General features: G+C 43.8%; 1 protein-coding gene across 3 annotated transcripts in view; it reads left to right on the top strand.

Annotated features, from left to right (window-relative positions):
• Nucleotides 1-21916, top strand: part of MAJIN (membrane anchored junction protein) — a 1009257-nt gene that overhangs the window by 201563 nt on the left and 785778 nt on the right. For all 3 annotated transcript variants that reach the window (XM_069643075.1, XM_069643074.1, XM_069643076.1), the window contains exon 3: nucleotides 13446-13491. In XM_069643075.1, coding sequence (XP_069499176.1) covers nucleotides 13446-13491 — 46 coding nt within the window. The remainder of the gene's footprint in view (nucleotides 1-13445; nucleotides 13492-21916) is intronic.

Below are 21916 nucleotides of genomic sequence, written 5' to 3'. Positions count from 1 at the left end.
CTCAGGTTCTACCACTGGTCTTTGGCTAAACAGAACAATCTGCTGCAGGCATCTCTAAATGATGTCTTATCATTCATATCACATTTCGCAGGGGCTTGGATTTAAGTGGAATCCTGACGGAGATAGCTGGTAGCTTACTTGAACTTGAATGATCCGTCTTTTCCGATCTCTAATCCAATGGTGAAGCAACATTTTGATGGGCTTTGTCTGTTGTATTACCATTTCAAGCGCCTCACCCTGAATGGGATTTGAATGTAGTCCTTATGGCTGTATGTCACAAAGCCTTCAAACCCATTGCTTTGCTAAATTCTCCTTATTGCTATTACTTCTGCTAGGTGCATAAGCAAGATTTAGGCCTCATCAGCAGAAGAATATTTGTATGTTTTTTCATTGTGAAGGTGGTGCCGTGTGCGCACCCTTCCTTTTCTTTTAACCAAAGATAGTATTAAAATTCCATTTAAATCAAGAGATATCCTTGCCAGTTTTCTTTCCTAGTCATTCCTCAGTTGTGTAGAGTCCTCCACTATTAAGAGGTTAGGAGGGCCTTGAAGTTCTACTTGGATAGGACAAAGGAATTCTGGAATTCTTCCCATCTCTTGGTGACCTTTGGGGATGTCAGTAAATGATCTCAGGCATCCAAGGCCACTATCTAAAGATGGGTGTTTTTGTGCATCCATGTACGTTACTCTATTTAGGGACTGCCTCAAACCTAAGGGGATTCATGCACATCTGCGAAAGCAGCTTTGGTCGCCTACCTAAGAGATGTTCTATGGGACATGATCACCAAAGCGGTAAACTGGGCTTTCCCTTCTGCTTTTTACAGACACTACTGTCCTGACGTAAGCTTGGAGTGGGAAACTCAGTTCGACCAAACTGTCCTTAAAAATCTTTCAGCTAAGTGTGGAAATAGGATCATCCACCCCTCCATTCACAAGGGCTTGGGAAATCTCCCAGAAGTATAGAGAAAAGGGGAGCGGACCTAGGAGTAAGGAAAGTGATTACAGTACTCCTAGTCCAAACTTACCTTTCCTCCATACGCTCTCCAACTGTTACGCTCACCAGGTATCCACGGGACGCCCGTATGCCCTGGTTGCCGGATTCGCCCTGGACGTTCGTTCCCAAATCTGGACGATGCCTTCAATGGCGGGCCTGAAAACACAGGAGGACTGGATTTAGGCACAGATTTCGTTTCCTCCCACTAGCCGCCTGGACTCGACCTGATGGCCCCCTCCTCACCTTGTTATGATGTCTGGCATGCTCTCCGTCCTGCCTTCTGTGCAGGGGCGTGTAGTTTTCTGTGGGTTGAAGCGACCAAGTTAACTTCACTGGTGCTACCCATTCAAGTGTCTTTAAGGAGGTAAGTCTGGTTATAGCAGTCTTTAAATGTCCTTGCTTTCCTTTCTTGCTATTAATGTATTTTCTTGTTTGTTTCCCCTTAGGTGTACGGAGGTTCGCTGGGTGCGGTACCTGGATCAGGCTCCTGCCTGGATTATGGACCGAGGAGCGTATGATGGATGGTAGGTTAAGCGCGAAGTGCGGCGCGGTAATGTCTTTTCTTGCTAACCTGTATTCTGTATTTCTTTTCAGGTCGCGATGGTCTTTCTGGGCGTGTGAAGATTTCCGGAGCGCGGAACCAGTCAAGAAATGCCCAGCTAGGTGAGGATTTTGTGATTACTGCCGTGAATGCAGTGAGTAACCTGTTTAACATTGTCCTTCTTTCTCGCTTCCTCCAGGTGCTTCGTACCGGTGCGTGCGTGGTGTCCTGTTGAAGCTGCCAACTTGGTGGAAGACCGTGAGCAGCAGGAATCGACGGATGGAAAGTTGCAGGTAAGCAGACACTGCTAATGATGTTCTTTTGTCTCCTCTGCAGGTCCGCTATTCAAGGATTGCCGGGTGCTGGTCTCTGAACACAATGAGCGTCCCGCTGCTGGCTGCAGAATAACGCGAAGCAGGTTCTGTAGCTTGGGTGTGGTTTATATAGCCCCCCTGTAAAGTAGTCCAGGTAATGTAGTCGGGGCTACCGCACCCTAAAACACTGCACCGCATAGTCTGGTTCTGAGGGCCTAAACTGTGTGGGTGCCTCCATGTTGGCTGCAGGCCTTCGCAGAAAAAGTAGTCCCTTCAAGGTAAAGTCCCAATCTGAACAGGAGCCTGGCGCCAAAGGCTCCAGGACTGACTCCAGGAGAGTCTATGATGATAATGTAAGGCCCTTGGGGCCCCAAATGAACCCCGAGTCCTAACCTTACATGGCATGTGACCATGCCAGTGGGGTTCTGGGTCACAGGTCGTGACACCAACCTTCCCCGCTGAAACATCAATTCAGGTAGCAAACCTCAGTGTTTTGAAAAGCACTGAAGGGTGAGGCCTGGGTGAGGCATGGGGAGGAGGGGCCAAGTTGGTACATGCTCCGGCTCCAAAAAGTATGGAGGAAAAGGGGCCTTTGGACTAGGAATTCAGTAGTCACAGAAGCTTTCACTATCTCACCCATTGATTGATTTCCTAAATGTATATAAAGCTGAGGTTAAAATAGTAGGCCTGTATGATATGGCTATATTTGGCTTTAGTGGAGCAGGTAAGCTGCATGTTATCCAAAATACATTTTGTAGAAGATTTCTGGGCAACCCCAGGTTAGCTCCAATATTTGCATCTTACTCAGAAATTTTGGATACATAGGGGATGAGATCATTATGGCACTAAGTTCTCTTTTTCTAAATGTCCTAACAAATGAGTGGTACTGGCTATTTTTTATGGCATAGTGAACATAAATTGGATTTCTCTTGGCTGGGTTATGTATTATATTCTGCCAACCAACCTGGGGTGCTAGAACAGTTCCCATCTACGTATGCCAGAAAGGGGAAAAAGCAATTAGACTTTATGCTGACTCTCATTCATAAATATGAAAGGATAAGGGAGGCATGTGTAATATAGATAAGTCTCTTCATCATGCCTTTTGTCAAACTAAAACAACCATATTTAATATTTAGTCTTTCTCTGTAAATATATGTCTTGTCACCAGGCTAAGATTTAATTGTTTGGTTCTAATGGTGTTAATGTTCATCTCCAATTGGACACTGGTGTACGAAACATTTTGTCCTGTCTGTTTTGTCCTAACTCGAAACAGCTTTCCACATGATTTTTGTCAGTGGGAAACATGTTGTCCTAAGAAAAAGGTTTTTAACTTCCATCCTGAGTAATATATGGCAGTGCCACTCTGCATTTATCTATCTCTCATGGGCTAACTCCCCATCTGTTTCATGGTCACATGTACAGTTTTTGAAAAAACCTACGAATATTAGGAAATCAAGTTATTAAACTGCCATCAAATGGATGGGAGCCTTTTTTAAGACTCCTTAAAATGATTACTGATTCTTTTACATTGTATAATCTGAAACTGGTATCATGGAATATTGCTGGCCTTTCGAGGCATTTAGAGGACCCGGTTTGGGTAAAACACATTACAATGTACTCTGCTTTCAAGAGACTTGGGCCACTGAGCAGTGTACGGTGGAGGGGTTCTCTGTGTTTTCAATTGCAACGGTCAGACATGGGAGTAGGGCAAGGTGACTGAGTGGGGGGCTGTGTGTCTGGATTAACATCACACTCAATGCACATATTATGGTAATGGAAACGCACTGCCGGGATTTGCAATGTTTAAATGCGGAACTCAGCCCTGGTCTGAAATGTTGTATCTTTAGCATTTATAATAGACCCTATGACAATAATGGTATGGATACCTTGAATAGATTGAAGGGGTTGAAGCAACATTTAGAACAGAAGTATGGAAACCAAGTGAGAATCATAGCAATGGGTAATATAAATCTGCAATTCGAACCCTGTGAGTAATTATTGGAACTTTTGAAAGAAGGGTCTGCTATCTGGGGAATTACCGATCGTATGCCCCTACAAAGCAACCAGTCTATAAATACGCTCTGCAAACAACAGAAATATTGTTTAGAGCAGGCATACATACTTGTTCGGTCGGGATGCGCCTGATATACTCCCACCCCATAATGTATAGCTCTGGTGAAAGGAGTAGCCATATAGACTATGTTTTGGTTGATTTGGATACTTTGGGTATGGTTATATCGTTTGAGGTTCTTGAGAGACTGGATAGTGACCATAATTTGATTGCATTGACCCTGTGTTTCCATCATGCGGTTAGGGTCCAACCCAATGTGGACACAAATTTGAGAGACCAGAGGTTTTTGACTAATATTTTTGTCTTGGATCTTTATGCAACAGCCCTCTTCGAAAAACTGCCCACAATATAGTATTAAATGTGCAAAAGATCCCTTGCTTTCCACTGCTCATCCAGCTACTGACCCTAGATGCATGTATTTATCCAATTGCATTTAGACATACTACAGAGAGCCTTATATAAAAAAATATCACTATTTTATTGTCATATAGAAAATTCAGTTTCTTCATTTCCTTTATAAAAACAACATATTTCATTATATGTGAGAACAATCAGTTATCTTGTAAATGTCTTTTTATAAAAATTATTGCATATACCAACATTTTAGCCTCCCAGGCTGACAATCATTTTCTATAGTTAATCTCCCAAAGGCAATTCATTTTAGATCTAGTGTTATTGCTTTTCAATCACACCATGGGATACTTGATTACGGTTCTAGTTATTATGAAATACCGTCTAATAGTATCTCCATTGTTTTCATTCCTCAAACAAACATACCCGACATGTTTCATTCCTCATTACCAACTTACATACTACTTTACAGGAAATTCTTCAGGGGAAGAAAAAAACACTGGATAGATAAAAAAACAATCTTTATTTTCAGAATTGTTCCTTATTCTTGGATTTCGCCAGCCTTCTAAGTCTCCTTTCTCATCCCCTTTCGTTAGAGCTATAGGTCAGTTTCTGGATGATATTCTGTGGAAAATACAAGGAATACAGAGGGCTCTATTATTCACCACTCTTTAAATGTAGTCTCATTCGTACATTTTTAGAAGTTATAATTACATTTATCGATGGGTACAATCGTCCCTATCTTCTTTCTCTTTTTCTCCATTGCATCCTCTTTATTCTTGTTAGTAAATCGCTGGCACTATGACAAGTATTATGCATTATTAACTCTCCATCCGGCGGAGTCTTCTTTCTATACCTTTATGGTGGACTTCTGTCCCTAGATCTTTAAACATTAGGGCTAATCAAAAATCTCCAATACCTGTAGAGGGGGTATTCTTCCTAGTATGGGGAGCTGTAAGCTTTACTCCTGCTGTTTCTGTTCCTCTCCTCTATTTAGTTGTTATGGGATAGATTTTTTTGAAGGACCACCCCCTGTGTTGTTAGGAGGGATCAGAATAGTATTATACTTAAGTCCAGTCACAACACATTGCTTTCATTGGGTTTGGTCTAAAATACCCCAATAATCCGTATTACCTTTTTTCACACGTATCCTCTTTGTCAATTTTCATGATCTATAATCATGCGAGGATTATCTATTCTTCCTCTAGCGCCTAACAGTCGGGACTTCATACCATCGCCTTGATCAGGGAGCTTGTTTATGGCTTGTGTGGGTACCACTATATTCCGGACTTCAGTGCCCTGTGAATTCCACACATTTAAGGATTCATCAGTTAAAAATTGCCAAATGCTATGTCTGCCGTGTAAACAAGCAACTACTTTCAAAATCAGGCCATTTCTAAGTACTAGCAGCTGTAGGATGCCTTACCTCTATTACTGGAACTGGTTGTTCGGTTCCTCTTCCCAGGAGATCTCCCACGGTTGCGAGAGGCCGCTTCAGAATTCTTTTCGCAAGGTTCCTGGGGAGCCGTTGTGTTTGCGTGCGTTATATTGGAATTTCCGCAATCATGTACTCTTCTTGGGATCGTTTGGAAAATCCTCGTCTTCGTTGATGAGCGCCGCGTCCTCGCTCTCCCCTTCTCTTGTTTGTTGTTTCTGCTCAGCAAAGCTTCTTCATCCAGTATTGTCTGTCTCCTTAGTTAGGAACTCCTTCCGTCTTTGCGTCAAAGCGCCGGCAACGTCCGTTTGTCCCGCCTCACATCTATTAATGGATGGATCCCACGTGTATTTATAGTCATAATGACGTCATCCCATATGTTCGCCGTATTCTTAGGTCCTTTTTTCTAATAATTGGATTTTTTCTTCATTTGTTCGTTCCTTAATGGGATTTGTTATGTTTTAAAGGTACGTCTTCTTCTAACTGTATTCAAAGTACTATTTAAGTAGATTCTCACGTTTTGCTTTCGTATAAAGTATACACCCAAAAAGCAACTGGATTCGAGCAGTAGCTCCCAGCCATATCTTTCCAGCATATGAAATCCAGTTCAGAACACATAATGTGTGTATTGGCCATGGTGGACAAACGTTTCTTCTTCTCTTCTCATGTGTTTCATTGATGACATCTTTCGTTCAGTCTGATCTTTCGTTTAGACCTATTTCTGCACTTTTAGTCAAAAAAAATCAGCTCTTTTTCTTTTTTTAACAGCCTTTTTCGATCCACATTAATGTCATTACTCTGTTTTAGCTTGAAGATGACTGACCATCTTAGATCTTCCGTTCTGTGAATTCTTTCCACAAAATGTCCTACTAGAGGTGCTGAATGTACACGATTCTTAAGGCAGCTCGTACTGTGACATGGTATTCCATTCTGGGCTTAAAGGGTAAAGCAACCATGATCATTGTTATTACGTGGCTAGACTGGCCTACATTGCTTCAGCCAGTTTAGATTTATTTTCTGATTGTGGCATGATATATTTTATTAGGCATCAAATGTAAAGTCAACATGATGGAGTGTTCTTACGTGCCCCTATGGCCCTACAATGGTGCAACCAGTTTTGGCATGTTTTCTTACTGTGGCATTGCATTTTTACTGGCAAAGTCAACAGCAGTATGTTTTTTCCTTGGGGATACTGACATGGACATGTATTGGCATAACCAGCACAAACATGAATGATACTGGCAAAGTTGAAAGCTGCATGACTGTCAAGGAACTGATCCAAGAGGGGACCTGGCTAGGAGACCTATTCCCGAGCTAGGGGAGGTACCATCGTGCACCAGCTGATCTTTGCCAAAGCTTCCTGGATGCCAGACCTTCGAAAGGCTTCCGACCGGAGACTGGGACTGCTGCGCAATCACGAAGTGAAGCGCCCAGACATTGAAGTCCTTCACCGTTGACGACTGCCGTTGCCGACCGGAGCCGGTGCTCCTTTGCCTAAGACCATTGAAACAAGGACTCCCTTGCTCATCCTTGTCGACCACTTTTGTCCTGCAGGAGAAAGTCATGGCCGCCGACGACCGAGGAGAATCCGCCGGTGGGTTTTCCGCCACCCGAAGACCGCAGAGATGCTGACGAATCGACGCCCTTGCTGGGCCAAAGTTCTTCATTAACTCCTTGTGCCAACACCCACTTGTTGTCGAGGTGCAACGCACGCCTCAGCTTGCAGGATGTTTTCGACTGATCATCAACTAGCACTGCAAGAAGTAAAGCTGCTGCCGCAATGACAGTGTTCACCCTTTTCTTCACCGACTCTCGACGACCCTTGGCTCCTGCCTGAAAGGGAGTGCCCTCAAGAAGGGCCCGTCGACGACTCACCGAAGAACTCCACGAAACCAGGTACTTTGGGGTCATGGAACCTTTTAGAAGGACTCAAGACTATATTGAGCATAATTGGACTGGGCTTGTCAATACGCTTTATTTACATGATGTCCAGGTGGAGGGATCCTTGCACAGAACTGTCCCTAGGTAACGGGAGTCAGTATTCTGCCATTGCTTGATTTAACTTGCATTCTTTCTGTGGTCTATCGTTGATTCGGTGTGCAGTCATAATGTTGAAAAAATGTCGAATTACAAAAATGTCTAAAACATAATGTCGAATTTTTTATTTTTTTATTTGAACTGAGGGTCTACTACCTGAGCCATAGGCTGCCCTGACCCCAATATTTCCCGCTTCATCACCCCGCCAGTTTCCCCCACCACCCAGCAACTCCCAATACCTCAACCGAATCCACCGCACCACACACTCCCTGCGTGACACCTCATCTAACCATAGGCCCCCCTAATGTCCCCACTGGGGAAGCAACACTTTCGTAGCCCCTGGGTCTATGCCCATTGCAAATCTAATACTCCAGTCCAGTGTCTTCAGCGCCCTCCAGGATCGTATCTCCGATCTGGCCTGGCGCTGGGCTGCACATTAGCAGTGACCTGGCCACCTGTCGCTTCTTGTTGGAGCGTCAATGGCTCATCTTCTTGTACGAGGACCCTGCCAGGCCTCTTTCCTCAGGGGGCAGGCCGCCAGCCAAATATCCCCACTCCTCAGACCATCATGGCCCCTCTGCCCACCACCCTCGCTACACTGGTCACTCACGATGTCCAGCTAGTCCCAAACTTCCTCAGTTTTGTGGAAAAAAAGGGATTTGTCACCCATGAGAACCTTGAGCTTGGCTGGATAGAACATCATGTAGCAAAGATTCATGTCTCTCAATTTCTGTTTCGCTGAATCATATGATTTCCTTTGCATTTGCAACCTCCTTCTGGAGTGTGGGAAGACCAAAAGTCTGCCTCCATCAACTGTGTAGGCACCTTTCCACATGGCGTCTTACAATATAGCAACTCGATCCCGAAAGTTGAGGAGTTTAGCGATCACCGCCCATGGGCGTGCCCATACTGGCGGTGGTCTGCCCGGAACCCGTATGTGCCCTCTCGATGGTGAACAATGGCAGAACAAATCTGCTGCTTAAAAAAGGAAGCTGAAGATCTTGGGAGAAGGAAATAATTTTTTAAGCAACAGATTTGTTCTGCCTGATACGTTTTATTTTATTTTGTGATATATTTTATCATTATTTTACACGAGAAGGAAGTTATAAAAGTAAACTATTCCGGAAGTGTTTTTTAGATGGAGGAAAGTAGTGAACTAGGCAAGGGATATTCTCTTCTCTATCCCCTTTCTTAGATAGGCGGCACTGCAGCGTCAACTAAGGAGAGTTACCACCACAGAGGGGCATTTAGACTTTCTGAGAGGGAAATGTAGTGAGCTGTAGGCCACTATAGATATAAAAGTAACTAATACAATCTCAGATAACCTCTACCTGTATTGTGATATAAAACTGTGAGCATCAGGCACAGGTTGCTGCTCTTAGGCCCTTGTCCATGACAGTGTGGTTTGATACACCTTCATGTTTACCTGCTCTTCTACTCTGTCCTCATTATTTGATTTCTCTTTCCTTTCACCCGATGACGCAAATTTTTCTCTTTCTTCTTCTCTATCAACGACACTTGATTTTCTGTATCCTGCATCTCCATTTTACCCCACCTGTAAACCCCCCAACCCTGGCTCACCCTGCAGCTTCATCCCCAATGGTGCATGCTCAGCCGTGCTGGACATCTCTGGCACAAGTCCCACGCTCTCTTTGATCTTTCCACCCTTTCTTCTCTTCAATTTGCGTTTGATGCTGCTCTCCTTCTTTGTTCTACATTTCTGATCATATGCACTCCTACTATTTTCATCCTTGTCGTCTTTGCCAAACTCTGACTCGTATTCTCCCTCCTCCACCTTCTGACCTTGCATTCTCTTCCTCTCTTTCTCCTATCGACCTGGCTTTATATTTTTCTTCTAAAGTCACTCACCTTCTTTCTGCTATTTCTCCATCTGCTTCCTCCTGTTTTTCCCTTCCTCTGTCTTTATCTTCTGCTTCCCAATCTCTCTTCACCCCCCTCTTGGACACTGACATTGCTGCTTTGATGACTAAAGCACACCCTACCTCTGCCCCTCTTGATCCTCTTTCGTCATCTCTTGTCCTTAAAGTCTCCCTCTTCTTTTTCCTTTTCTTACTACTTTGTTCAATAACTCCATCTTATCCTCTGTTTTTCCTTCTTCTTTTAAACATGTGCCCATTCTTCCCATTCTGAAAAATCTTCTTTACATTCTTCTCTCCCATCTAACTTTTATCATATTCCCTCTGCCCATATCTTTTTCAACTATTGGAGTGTGCTGTTTATTCTCAAGTTTTTTCCTTTATCACCTCCAACTCTCTGCACCTCCAACTCTCTGCACCCCCTTTTCCAGTCTAGTTTTCGCCCTCACCATTCTAAAGAAACTGCTTTTCTCAGTCTGTAATTCTCGTATATCTTCTCCCTATGCTAAGCACTCCTCCATCTTAATACTTCTTGATCTGTCAGCAGCGTTTTACACTCTCAACCACTATCTTCTGCTCTCCTCTCTTGGTTTCTCTGGCTCTGCCCTTAAATGGTTTAAATCCTATCTATCCAATCACACATATTCTGTTACTTGGATTTGCAATACCTCTTCTATCCTGCCCCTTCAGTATGGTGTCCCTCAGGGATCTGTCCTAGGCCCCCTACTCTTTTCTCTCTACACTTGTCCTGTCCTCTTGCTTTTATCATCTCTTGTTTTGGTTTTAACACAATTTCTATACCGATGGCACTCAACGTTTTCGATCCTCTTCCACTTTCTGAACTCTGCTCCACGACAAAATATTCTCTTGCCATGTTAGACATAAACCACATAACAATACCACTCATTATGAACGGACTGGGTGGGAGGGACCCGAAGCTCTGGCCTGCTAAAGAGGCCAGGTGTAGCTTCCCACCCCCTTAAAAAGGGGTAACCCATTTGCCCACCCTCTTCTGTGACACCTGACTGGAAGGCAAGTGGCTTAATGGGGATGATGGAAGACAAGGAGGGACAGCTGCCTGGTGATCAATGCTAAGGTGCCCATCCCCTTAATATTCCCCCTGCTGGATAACGGAGATGCCTGCATAACATTCGCAGAGCTCTGCCTTTTCTTTCTTTTCACACCTTTAAAGTGCTAGTATCTTCACTCATTTTGCTAGGCTTTTTTTACTGTTACTGTCATCTTACCTCTATAACTCTTTCTCTCTTCTTTGCATTGGCTTCCCTTTTATTCTCAACTTAAATTCAATTACTTCTCTTCATAATCTCTTCCCACCCTATCTGTCTTCCCTTGTGCCATTCTACTCCCCTGCTTGATCTCTCCGTTCACACTCCCATTTTCCCCTTACTTTTCCTCGTCCTCCTTGGGCTCAGCCATGTTTCTGTTCTTTTGCTCTGTTTGCCCCACTGCCCCCTTACTTTTCCTCGTCCTCCTTGGGCTCAGTCATGTTTCTGTTCTTTTGCTCTGTTTGCCCCACTGCCCCCTTACTTTTCCTCGTCCTCCTTGGGCTCAGTCATGTTTCTGTTCTTTTGCTCTGTTTGCCCCACTGCCTTGGAATGCGCTTCCGTTTCATCTTCGTCGTATTTCCTCTTACCCTCTTTTCCAAACTCACCCAAAAGATTATCTTTTCTCCGTCTAACTGGTTTATTTTGTTTTTTTTCTGTATCGCTCTCATTTGATGTACCATCTTTAATTTGTTTGGCATTTTTGTGCAAAGTACAAATATAATACAAATATTGCCGGAAAAGGAAAGGTCTCATGAAAATGCATTGGGAAATGCTCCTGGGCAGTGCTGGAGACTTGCATTTATTGGATTTTTTCATCAGTTACCCTAAAAAAACAATTGCAAACAGTGTGGGTTTGTACCCATTTTGATACGCCCTTTTAGCCCATTATTTTTAAAATGTCCTCAGGGGAGAATAGCCCTGAATTACCATTGGTTTGTTTGTGCTCACTCGCGCTATATGATCAGTCGCTCGTAAATATTTGTGGATAACATTTATGCCCCTCCAATTAAATAGTTCAGCATCTACCACTTGTAAAAGCATTTTTCAGGAAGCAGAAAGCTGGTAGTCATCGTCAACAGCTGTATTTTTGGCTAACTAAAAATAATTTTAAAAGCATAGTTATTTTTCGTGCAACTCAAGCTTTCTTTGTGCCAAGTATTTCTTATCTTCCAGGCCATCTTCGGGGCAGATAACACAATAGCAGAGCTCCTCTTTGAGAAATGTGCTGGGGATGCCTGGGTACTGGACACATCCAAACATTTCATTTGAAGGATTGTATGGCTGAAAGTACCTCTTCCCTTCTGGCTGGACCAGTCAACTGATCGCGGGTTTGGTTTGCAATAAAAGACCAAACCCTCGAGGCAGCAAACAGTGTCAGAAAACCTGGCAGCAGCTGGTGAGACTGAGAAAAAAGATCATTACTGAAGTGAAAATCCTTTTATATGCCAAGCGAGTGTTTCACCTCAGTACAATTGCTCGCTGAGGTCTGATTCTTCCTCAGAAGTGTATAGCCTTCCTGTCACATATCCCAAACAACAATGTAAGTGCTTTAGGGTCAGGCACACATGTTATTGGTGGGGCTGGGCTGAAAACAATGCTAATTTCTGAAAATACATTTTGAACTGATATACAAGTGTTTACATTTAGGTTCATTGTTTGCCCCATCATTACATACCACTGCTCGTAAACACACTATCCCAGAACAGGTTTGCCCATGATCACAAGGCACTCCAGTACAACCCTATCACTTCTGAATACCTACCAAAGGTTAACTGTAAAGTAAAATTCAGAGTGATGCTAATAGGATGAAGAGCATGTCTGTCACACTAATCACAAATCACAGTCAACTGACGAACTGTCACTTCCAATGGGGCAAATACACTCATCTATGCTATTAAGCCCTATAACAAAAAAGTAAATGAAAGGAAACTTTACTTGTTGCTAATTCTAATGCAATTGTCCTCAATGTGGTGAGTTCACAGCACATTCTGTCAGTTAAGTGAGGTGGGTGGAGCTATGAAAATGATGCACATTTTTGGAGTGCAGGCAATCAGAAGGTGGACAACGCATAAGCGACTATGGAGCCCTCTGAGAAAAGTTGGCTTCCTTGCTGGACCATCTCGAAGTTTTTTCCTAAAATAGGCATGACCCAAAGAATAAACCCTGGTTATTCACATTCCCGGCCATATGCATAAAGTTTTTTAGTCCAACACCCAAACTATAGGAGAAATATTGTAGCATTTGCCACGGTTTACCTAAGCCACAGATAGCCGCTGTATCACAAATCACAAAATAGGGTACTGCAACCTTACAGTATTTCTTGGTCACTTATTCCTCCCATAAAACATGTGATCATTTCTGCTAACATCAGCATGTGCAATGCACAGGCTGGTTTACACTGTATACAGATATTTTACACGCTCAATCCAACAGCAAGCCTGCGAGTGTCTGCACCTGAGTACAGTGGAGCAGCTCATAGCTCTCATCTAGGTAAAAAATATCAAGAAATAATTATGTGTATGCTGCTAGTGGGCAGACAGGTATGCCATAGCTACATTCTCCTTACAGTAACAGTACAGTAGTCCATTCGTGTGTAAATTGAGCTGTTCTTTTCCTGCCGTGTGTCAGTTTTGAGACTAACGCAAGGTGAAGTATATAGACTGTGCTCCATTGGTTTTACACAATGCACTCTTTTTGACTGAAAGCTTTTTTTAAGACCCCAGCTAATGGATGGTGTATTTTTTCTAAATCTGTGTCAGTGGTGAAGAGGTGGAAAATAAGGAAAGCATTGTCAAGGAACTAGAGGTAAGATGCATGTTTTTTTGTTGCTCCTGGCTTCTCTCCAGCATTCCAGTTTGGTCTGGTATTTATGCATATGCATATGCAAAATGTCCTAACCAACATCGAATCAACTACTTTCTAGAGAGAGAATACCTACATTGACCCTTTACCAGCCTAATCAAAACCTGTATCACCCCGTTGATTAACCTTCACCACCAATTCAATACTGAGGCCAGTTTAAAGATATTGTGGTCCATTTTCCAAGCTCACCCTAATTGCAGAGTGGACCACATCTGTCTCCACTTTTGTGCAAAAGGTCCCTTTCGTGCAATTTTTCTCATTTCCACAACCTAGTGGAAAGGTGAACAGCAGAGGTGTTGCTTGGGGGGCAGGAGTGAGGGGGCTATAGCCCTGGGTCTTTTGGTTGTAGCCCCGGATAGAAGCTCAGGGGTTACAACCAAAAGGCTAGCTATCCCTGACTCTTGACAGCCCTAACATTAGGGTAGGCCCAGATCTTTTCTAGACCTAGCAACACCGCTGGTGAACAAGAAAACATAGTCAAAAGCACCTTTACGCTTCACTTTTCCACTACGTTGGTGAAAAGGTGTAAATATCTCCCACAGTTAACTATTGGGGGAGGCATTTACAGTGATATGGGATCTGCCTGCGTTTAAAGGCAGTAATTTCAGGCGGATTCCATAGGAATGCATTGACTTTTTTCGCCAGAATGAAAATACATGGTAGTAGAAAAACTGTTGAATTTGTCAAGAAAAGCCAGCGAATATGAAAAGTCTGTCCTGCTCCCAAACTGCAGCTGACAAAAGCAGCGGGTTGATAAAAGTGGCAGCAATTTTACCGCAATTTTAACTGATTCGCCTCACAACGAACGTAACCCCCATTCTCCTCTCGTGCTATTGGTCTTACTACTTGATCGCATTAAAGATGTAGGGTGTCTTAAAGAGAATAGCAGTCACAGAGCCTCACATATCAGATGAAGGCACATCAGAGAGAGAAAGGATACCAGAAGACCAGTTCTTGTGCAGTCATTTCAAGCTTCAGTAAACACCCATGGTTCAAGGAATTACTGCCAGCAAAAGACAGTTCTCAAAAGCATTTGTGATAACGAAATTAATGCAAATTCTTGGTGCAAACGTTTTTCTAAAACTCTGTTCCTTTCCTAAAGAAAGATGGATTTTGTACTTCTGTGTATTATTTGACTATTGCAGGAAGCTTGGGGAACATTATATGATGATGCCATGTTTATGTCTTTTCATTTTTATAGTGCATGAGTGAACGGGTGAGATAGTGTCAACCTATGTTTGTCCTAGGGAGCACTTGGTACAGTGAACATGGAGCAAAGGGAAATAACAATTTGCATTCTGACCGTATGAAAAGGCTACTCACGTTGTACGAGGCAGTGTTTCTATTTTTCAAAATTAAAATCAAACTTCCTGGTGTATGTGGGACTTTCTGAAATCTTTGCATTTGGTACTTTGGTATAAGCGTGTAAAAAGCATTGGCATAAGTCTAAGTTAACCAGAGTACTTACACCTGCAGCTAATATTTTTACTAATTTTGATCATCCGTTCTGGTCTGCTGCGGGCTGGTTATTGCTAAATCCTTCGGAAATTATGGGTGAATTTTAAGAGAGGTGAGATCAGGGAGCATTTGACTTTACTGGTTATACTTCCTGTCTGTATCAAGCTCTTAAGGAAGGTTGGTATTTGCCTTGCTATTATATTAGGGTGCACTGATGCTTTGGCAGCTGGGAAAGTGTTGTTTGATCCATTTTTTGATCCCAGGCTTTGAGCAGATGGAGAATCATTTAAACGAAAATAAAACTGTCCTTTTGAAGTCAGTTGTCAGTGGTAAGTTTTTTTGGTGGATTCTGTTGGTGATTTCTAGTTCTTTTAGTTTCATTTCATCTACTGTTTGTACACGCAACATGGGTAATTAGTGCATTCATTTTGGAACAGGTGTTGTAGGCTGGCTGGGCATTGTTTGGAGATTAATATACAAATGGGTCCCCTGGGGGGATTAATGCTTTATTGGAATAGAAGGTTTGTCTGGCTTCAAAAAGGGGTTTGTGCTTTACCTTGTGAACCCTGTTGATGGCTGTTTTTACTATGGGAACTCCAGTTTTGTGTCAAGATATTTCTGATGTCCAGGAGGTTTGTTCAGTGGAGTGAAGTTTTTTTTATACAGTTTTTTTTATTTTGATGCCTGGCTTCACCTTTTTTAGGTGAGGTGCAGGTTCTAGTGTTAGAGAGATTATGTTTATTGCAGTTGTTAAGGTTGTGTTTCTTAGTTAAGTTGACATTGGAAGTATTTGGAGTTTTTAAATGATTTCTTGAAGTAGTTTGACAATGTTTTACTGTTTAAACTGAACATGGCTTTTCCTGGGAACTTTGTTTGTCTGTGGTGTGGTAGGTAAAGGAGGAACTGAGCAATAGATCATATGCTGATTAGACCATGCCACTTTGTTGCTGCTTGGCTGTGCGGCTGTATACAACAATGATGTCCATGTAGTGGCCCTTTTCATGTCTTGATTTTCTGGACTTAAATACTATGGTGATGTCTTGAGAAATGTCCAGGAATTTCTCGGATGATGGAATGGTCAAATCACTTTGCCATCCCTTTTACTATCCTGTACCTGTTTCTCATCCCTTGTCATTTCCCCACACTTTGCTAGAGATCTAAGGTTGGCATTTCCCTTGAATTTCTATTTACCTGCCACCCTTCCTCGACAGACAATCTGGCAACTCTGCCCTCTACCTTTAATGTTTTGCTCCCTCAAAAATTATGAATCACCATAGTACACAAAAACTACTCCCAGGTTCGGGAACCCTGTTTTTCTAAGTATTTTTCATGCCTATGGTGCCATATATTGATCTCCTTGTAGTCCGCTACACCTTCGAAGCCCTATTGTTGAAGTATCAGAAACTCTTGTCCCAAACTAAGTGAAATCCCTGCATTATTCCTCCTAAAATAGTCACAGGAAGCTTTTTGCCATCTACAAACAGCTCATTGCTCTCTCTCACAGGCATGAATGAAATACCCCTCCCTTTAACTATCTGTGGGGTCGGATCTCCCTTGTTTGGAACTTTTGAAACCTTAATTGCTACTTGCATGTCCACACCCCGTCTCCTAGTGCTTTTCCTGCATCAGATTGGTTTCCCACTCTGATTCTTATCCGGCCACTATTATGTCCCAGTTTGGCCCTGTCATCAACTCTTCTCTGCCTCCCTCCTATTTGGCACTGTTATTGACCTCATGATGTCATCCTTGAGACTTCTGGGTCCCTCAGTTATCTGTACCTTCAGATCTATTACTGTTCTTCTCATCCAGCTAAACCTTTAGAATTTGATATCAGTGCCATCCACTGTGATTTTCTTGAGTGTATTGACCCTCTTGATCTTTTCCGGCTGGTTTCGGGCAGGCCATAAGTAATGAAGCAGCCCTTGTAATGTGCTATACATATTGAGAGCACAGACAATGGCCCAAAGGCATCTGGGTGCTGAGAAAAGGGACAGCCCTGTTGAGCCGCAACATCATACAAACAAAGACTTAAAAGAGATTAGTTTTCAGCACTTTTCGGAACCATAGGTAGTCTCTGATCTCACGCATAAAGTCTGGTAGCGTGTTCCACAAGGTAGGGGCAAGGACTGAAAATGAACAGCCCCTATCCAAACTCTCTGATAGCATGGAATTTGTAGTAACCCATGCAAAGATGAACAGGGACACCTACTAGGCTGATATCGCTGCAATTTAGTCTTCAGATAAACTGCCCCAGTGTTATGAAGAGCCTGGTGAGAGATACATCAAATCTTAAACTCAACTTGAGCTTTCACAGGCAGCCAGTGAAGCAGCCGCAGCAAGCCTGCAGAACGGGTAAGTCTTGGTGCATTTAAAGCCAGCTGCACCGCTGAGTTTTGAAGAACTTGCAGCAGCTGCAAATGATACGTCGGCTGTCCTAGGTAAACCCCATTGCAAAAGTCCTGCAATCCCATGATCGCTGAGGTAACTACCTTTGTACAACAGTCAGCAGGTAGGAAAGGGAGAATCTTTCTCAATACTTTTAGTTTTGCCAAGCAAGTGTTGCAGACTGCTGAAATCTGAGCCTTTCCAGAAACAGAGGGGAGAAGCTTCACACCAAGACATTTTACAGAAGCACTGAGGATGGGACATGGAAACATGGAGTCTGGCCAATACTCAGAACTCCAGGTGGTTTTAGCCAACTGGGAGCCAAACACCAGGACCCATTGAGCTTCAGCCAAATAGATGACACCAAACTCCCTATTGCTGACAAAAATCTTGCATGGCGGCTCCGATGTGGGTGAATCAAGATGAAACACAAGCTGTGTCGACACATACATATAAAATTTAACCCCAAATTCAGAAATGAGGTTCACTAATGGATGCACATAGAGATTAAAAAGAAGCAGCGACAAAGCCGATCCTTTGGGGACGCAGGAAGGAAGAGAAAATGGAGAGCGACAGGCATTAAAGGAAACAGTTTGCGTACCTTGCGCAAGAAAAGATACGAACGACACCAATGGAACACCAGAAATCGCTGCTTGCTTCAGGCAGCCCAGGAGAATGCCATGATCCACTGTATCAAAGGCCATACAGAGGTCAAGAAGAATCAACACACCAACTCCTCTGTGGTCCTGAAGCATCGCTAGATCGTCCAAGAGTGAGATCATGACCAACTCTGTGCCCATTAGGGACCTGAAATCCGATTTATATGGACGTAAACAATTCTTGGTTTCTAGGATACCGGAGAACAGCGGGGTAACAATAACATCCATAAATTTCATTACGACCGGCAGTAGGGATATTGGCCGGTAATTGCCTGCTGCAGAGGGATCAAGTTGTCGCTTCTTCAAAAGCGGGGTGACCAGCATGTGCTTCAACAGGGCAGGAACCACCCCAGATGAGAGAGTAATGAACAGCCACGATGAACACAGAAATGACCATCCAAACCTTGTTTCCAGTTTGGCAAAGAGATTAGCTACTTCTGTCAGGGCATTTAGTAATGCAGTACATGGTTCTTGGCCATCACATACTAGGGAATGATTAGTGGTAGCCAACAAACGGTCTGCCAATATAAGGGGGTTGACTCCACTCAAAACGTTTTGTAGGCAATTAGAAGACTTACAGGGCAGACTGATAAGCCAATGGTACACGGTAGCAAAAAGTGTCCATCCTGGATGATATCTGTTATATAAACATATATGTGTGTTAAAAAGTTTTTGGGGAAAAATACAGTTTTTATTTTTGTTTTAGAATTAATTGAATACATTGATTAAATCGTGATATAAAAAAGTGCATGGTTGAATACAGTGTTAAGAAACAAACACAGTATAGAAATGTCAGTCCAAACCATTGATGTGGACATAAGGGAGGGGTAACTAGTTTACACTTTTGTTTTCTATATCGTGTGCAATCTTCCCACATTGAAAATGGTCCCCTGATAACATAAAATAGGGAAGTACCCATTTTTACACTGCTGATATCTGTTTGGCCATCAGTGTCAACAATGTCACGGTCCCCGCACTGAGGGGTTTGTAACTATTAGCAATCTAGGCATGCAAACCGTGGTGCTAATGTTTTTCCTTAAGGGAAAGTGCCTTTGCACAGATGGTGTGTGTTAAATCTTTGAAAATCCATAAACAGAGATGGCCACCTAGAACTTAAAGGAGTCCCTTTTCTGTGTCCATGCTGGCTGGCGAAGGAAGATGGGGCTAGTGGGACACAGAATCTGATTTTCCATCTCATTGATATCTTTTTATTAAAGAAAAGAATAATGCCTGCCTATCCCTACGCTATGGGATTCCCTACCTAACTAAGGAGCTTGTCAATCAGCGAGAGTTCAAATCAGGTACTGTCAACTGTTCAAGCTAACCTATCCTAACCCTACCACTGCAAGCGAGGGGGGCCACCTCATCGCCCTCTCACCCGGACCGCAGGCAGCATCTGCCCTCACGACACCCGCCGGCGCTACAGCAGGCAGCAACACAGCAACCCCAGTGACATTGGCTACGAGAGTAGAAAACCAGAATAGTATCCAGTAATGCTGTAGGCCCGGAGGCCGGTGTCTCGAGCCCCGGAGTGCAGCCACAAGGACCCATCAAAGCAAGCAATTGTGAGGCTTATATTTGACTGCTGAGCAGCCTACATCAGAATTTGCCCAGCTGCTGTAAAAAACCAAGTGTTTCTTGCCTGAAAGCTGCACCAGAGGAGAAGAAAGGGGTTAGGAAACATTCTCCAAACAACATAGAGAGTCAGCTATAAACAGTGTGGAGGCCCATGGCACCGGGTGCGCCCATTTAGCAATATTACACCTTAGTGCTAACTGAAATAAGGCTGGACCCATACACCTTAGCGCTCCTTCAGACGTTTCGTCGAGCAGACACAGTTATGGAGTCGAATGAAGTACAAAGCTCCTAGGAGATTCCAGGCAACGACCTAGACAGTGCCACAAAATCAGACATTAGGCTACTGTTGGGCGAGATTAGGTCCATCAAGTCCAGCCTCACGGAAACAGTCTCGGATCTGCAAACCAAAATGGCAAAAGTGGAGGACCGACTAGATGCTGTGTAGAGCAACCAGCAATCAGGAGATATAGCCACAATGCAGTATGAAGCCCGGCTCCAGGACTTGGAACAAAAAGAGAGAGATGTAGAGGCGAAGCTCGATGACCTCGAAAATAGAGAGCGTAGATCAAACATTTGCACACTGGGCCTAGCAGCGGAACAGGGGGAAACCCCAGTAGGCCGAGAAAAGAAAGTCAAGGCCCTTATCCAGACTATCTATGAGGACGTAGACCCCCCAAAGATGGAATTCGATAGAGTGCAAAGGGCTGGGGGCCCCTCGCGTGGTCCCCGATCGGTCCTCATAAAATGTCACTATGTCCAGAGACGAGACATCCTACTAAGGGCAAGAGATAAGGACACGATAGAATTCAGAGGTGCAAATGTGAAACTCTACCAAGACATCTCAGCCATGACCCTTGCCAAGAGAAGGGGATGCCGCCCCCTCACGACCTGGTTGCAGGAAAAGGTGGTGCGTTACAGGTGGGTTCACCCCTTTTCATTGTTATTTGAGCTAGGAGGAGAGGACTTTAGAATCACATCAATAGAAGAGGCGGAGGGAGCCCCGAGACACCTCCGAGCCCAGCAGAGGACATGGATGCAGACCCCCGCAGAAGACCCACAGGGCCATTGTCGGACCCGGCGCCGAAACCCCCCAGGAGAGGTTGTGCGCAAACCAAGTGAAAGTACAAGCGCTTTAACACACCATGATGTTAAACAATCTGCCCAATCTTGATCTACCAGATTTCTTTTTTCTCTCCGAGGTTGCTGCACACTGCCGAATCTAAAGGAGGAACGGGCCTCAATTGGGGAGTGTCCGCCTCAGTGAAAAAGGGATGGCACTGATTCACCCATGTTACTAAACATTGTACTCATTACATGTGCATAGTTGTATGTTAACACTTTTACATAGAGCCTGACGAGGGGCCTGATCAGAGTGGCCCTTCTTTGTTTAGGGCGTCTCCACCAGTGACAGAGAATGCTAAGTATAGCTTTTCTCAGGGAAGGGAAAGGGGAGGGGCACTCAACTGGAAAACCAGGAACACCAGAACCTCAATGTTTAACTTTAGCTCGAATTCAGCAGTAGCAACATGCAAACTCCATAACACCTCAAGGGTGAAGCGTCTTCCACTTCTTAAAATGCAAAGCGCGAAGGCTCCAAGCGACACATTCATACACTACCATGGCAAAGCCTGATGGGATAGCCTTTGGATCCCGGAATGTAAAGGGTTTAAATTCCCCGATAAAAGATCCATGCTAGCTCGACAGTTTAAACAATCCAAACTAGACATACTGTTTGTGCAGGAGACAAAATATACCTAAGGGGAGGAACGCAGGATTGTCAGAAGGGATATTGGGGATACAGTCTGGGCCTCAGGCCCCCAAAAAAGAGGTATGGTCGGGCATTTTGTTTAGGAAATCCTTGGCATTTCGAATAGAACACATACACAAAGACGCTCAGGGAAGATATATAGCGCTTAAGGGGGAACTGAGGACTCGTAAGATCACCCTATGTTCAGCCTATGCTCCAAACCAAAATCAATGAAGTTTCTTCGAGCCCTTGTTCGATTTCTTGGGGGACTGGAAGGTGGGTACATTGATTTGTGGTGGGGATTTTAATGTGGTGGCTGAACGAGAACTGGATTGGAACGCGGCAAGCCGCACAGCCGGCGAGCAATATGCAAGGAAGACGGTTCCTTAGCCAGCTTGAGGAACACCACCTAAGCGACACATGGCGCACATCCAATCCCAAAGACAAAGGCTTTACCCCCCCCCCCACCCCCCACATCAAATCTTCTCTAGAATTGACTATCTATTGCTAGGAGCTGAATGTGAAGGTGAGATTCTAGAGA

This window comes from Ambystoma mexicanum, chromosome 2p (genome assembly GCF_040938575.1).
Source record: "Ambystoma mexicanum isolate Mex_15411 chromosome 2p, UKY_AmexF1_1, whole genome shotgun sequence".
NCBI lineage: Eukaryota > Metazoa > Chordata > Amphibia > Caudata > Ambystomatidae > Ambystoma > Ambystoma mexicanum.
This window is presented reverse-complemented; position numbering and strand designations above follow the sequence as displayed.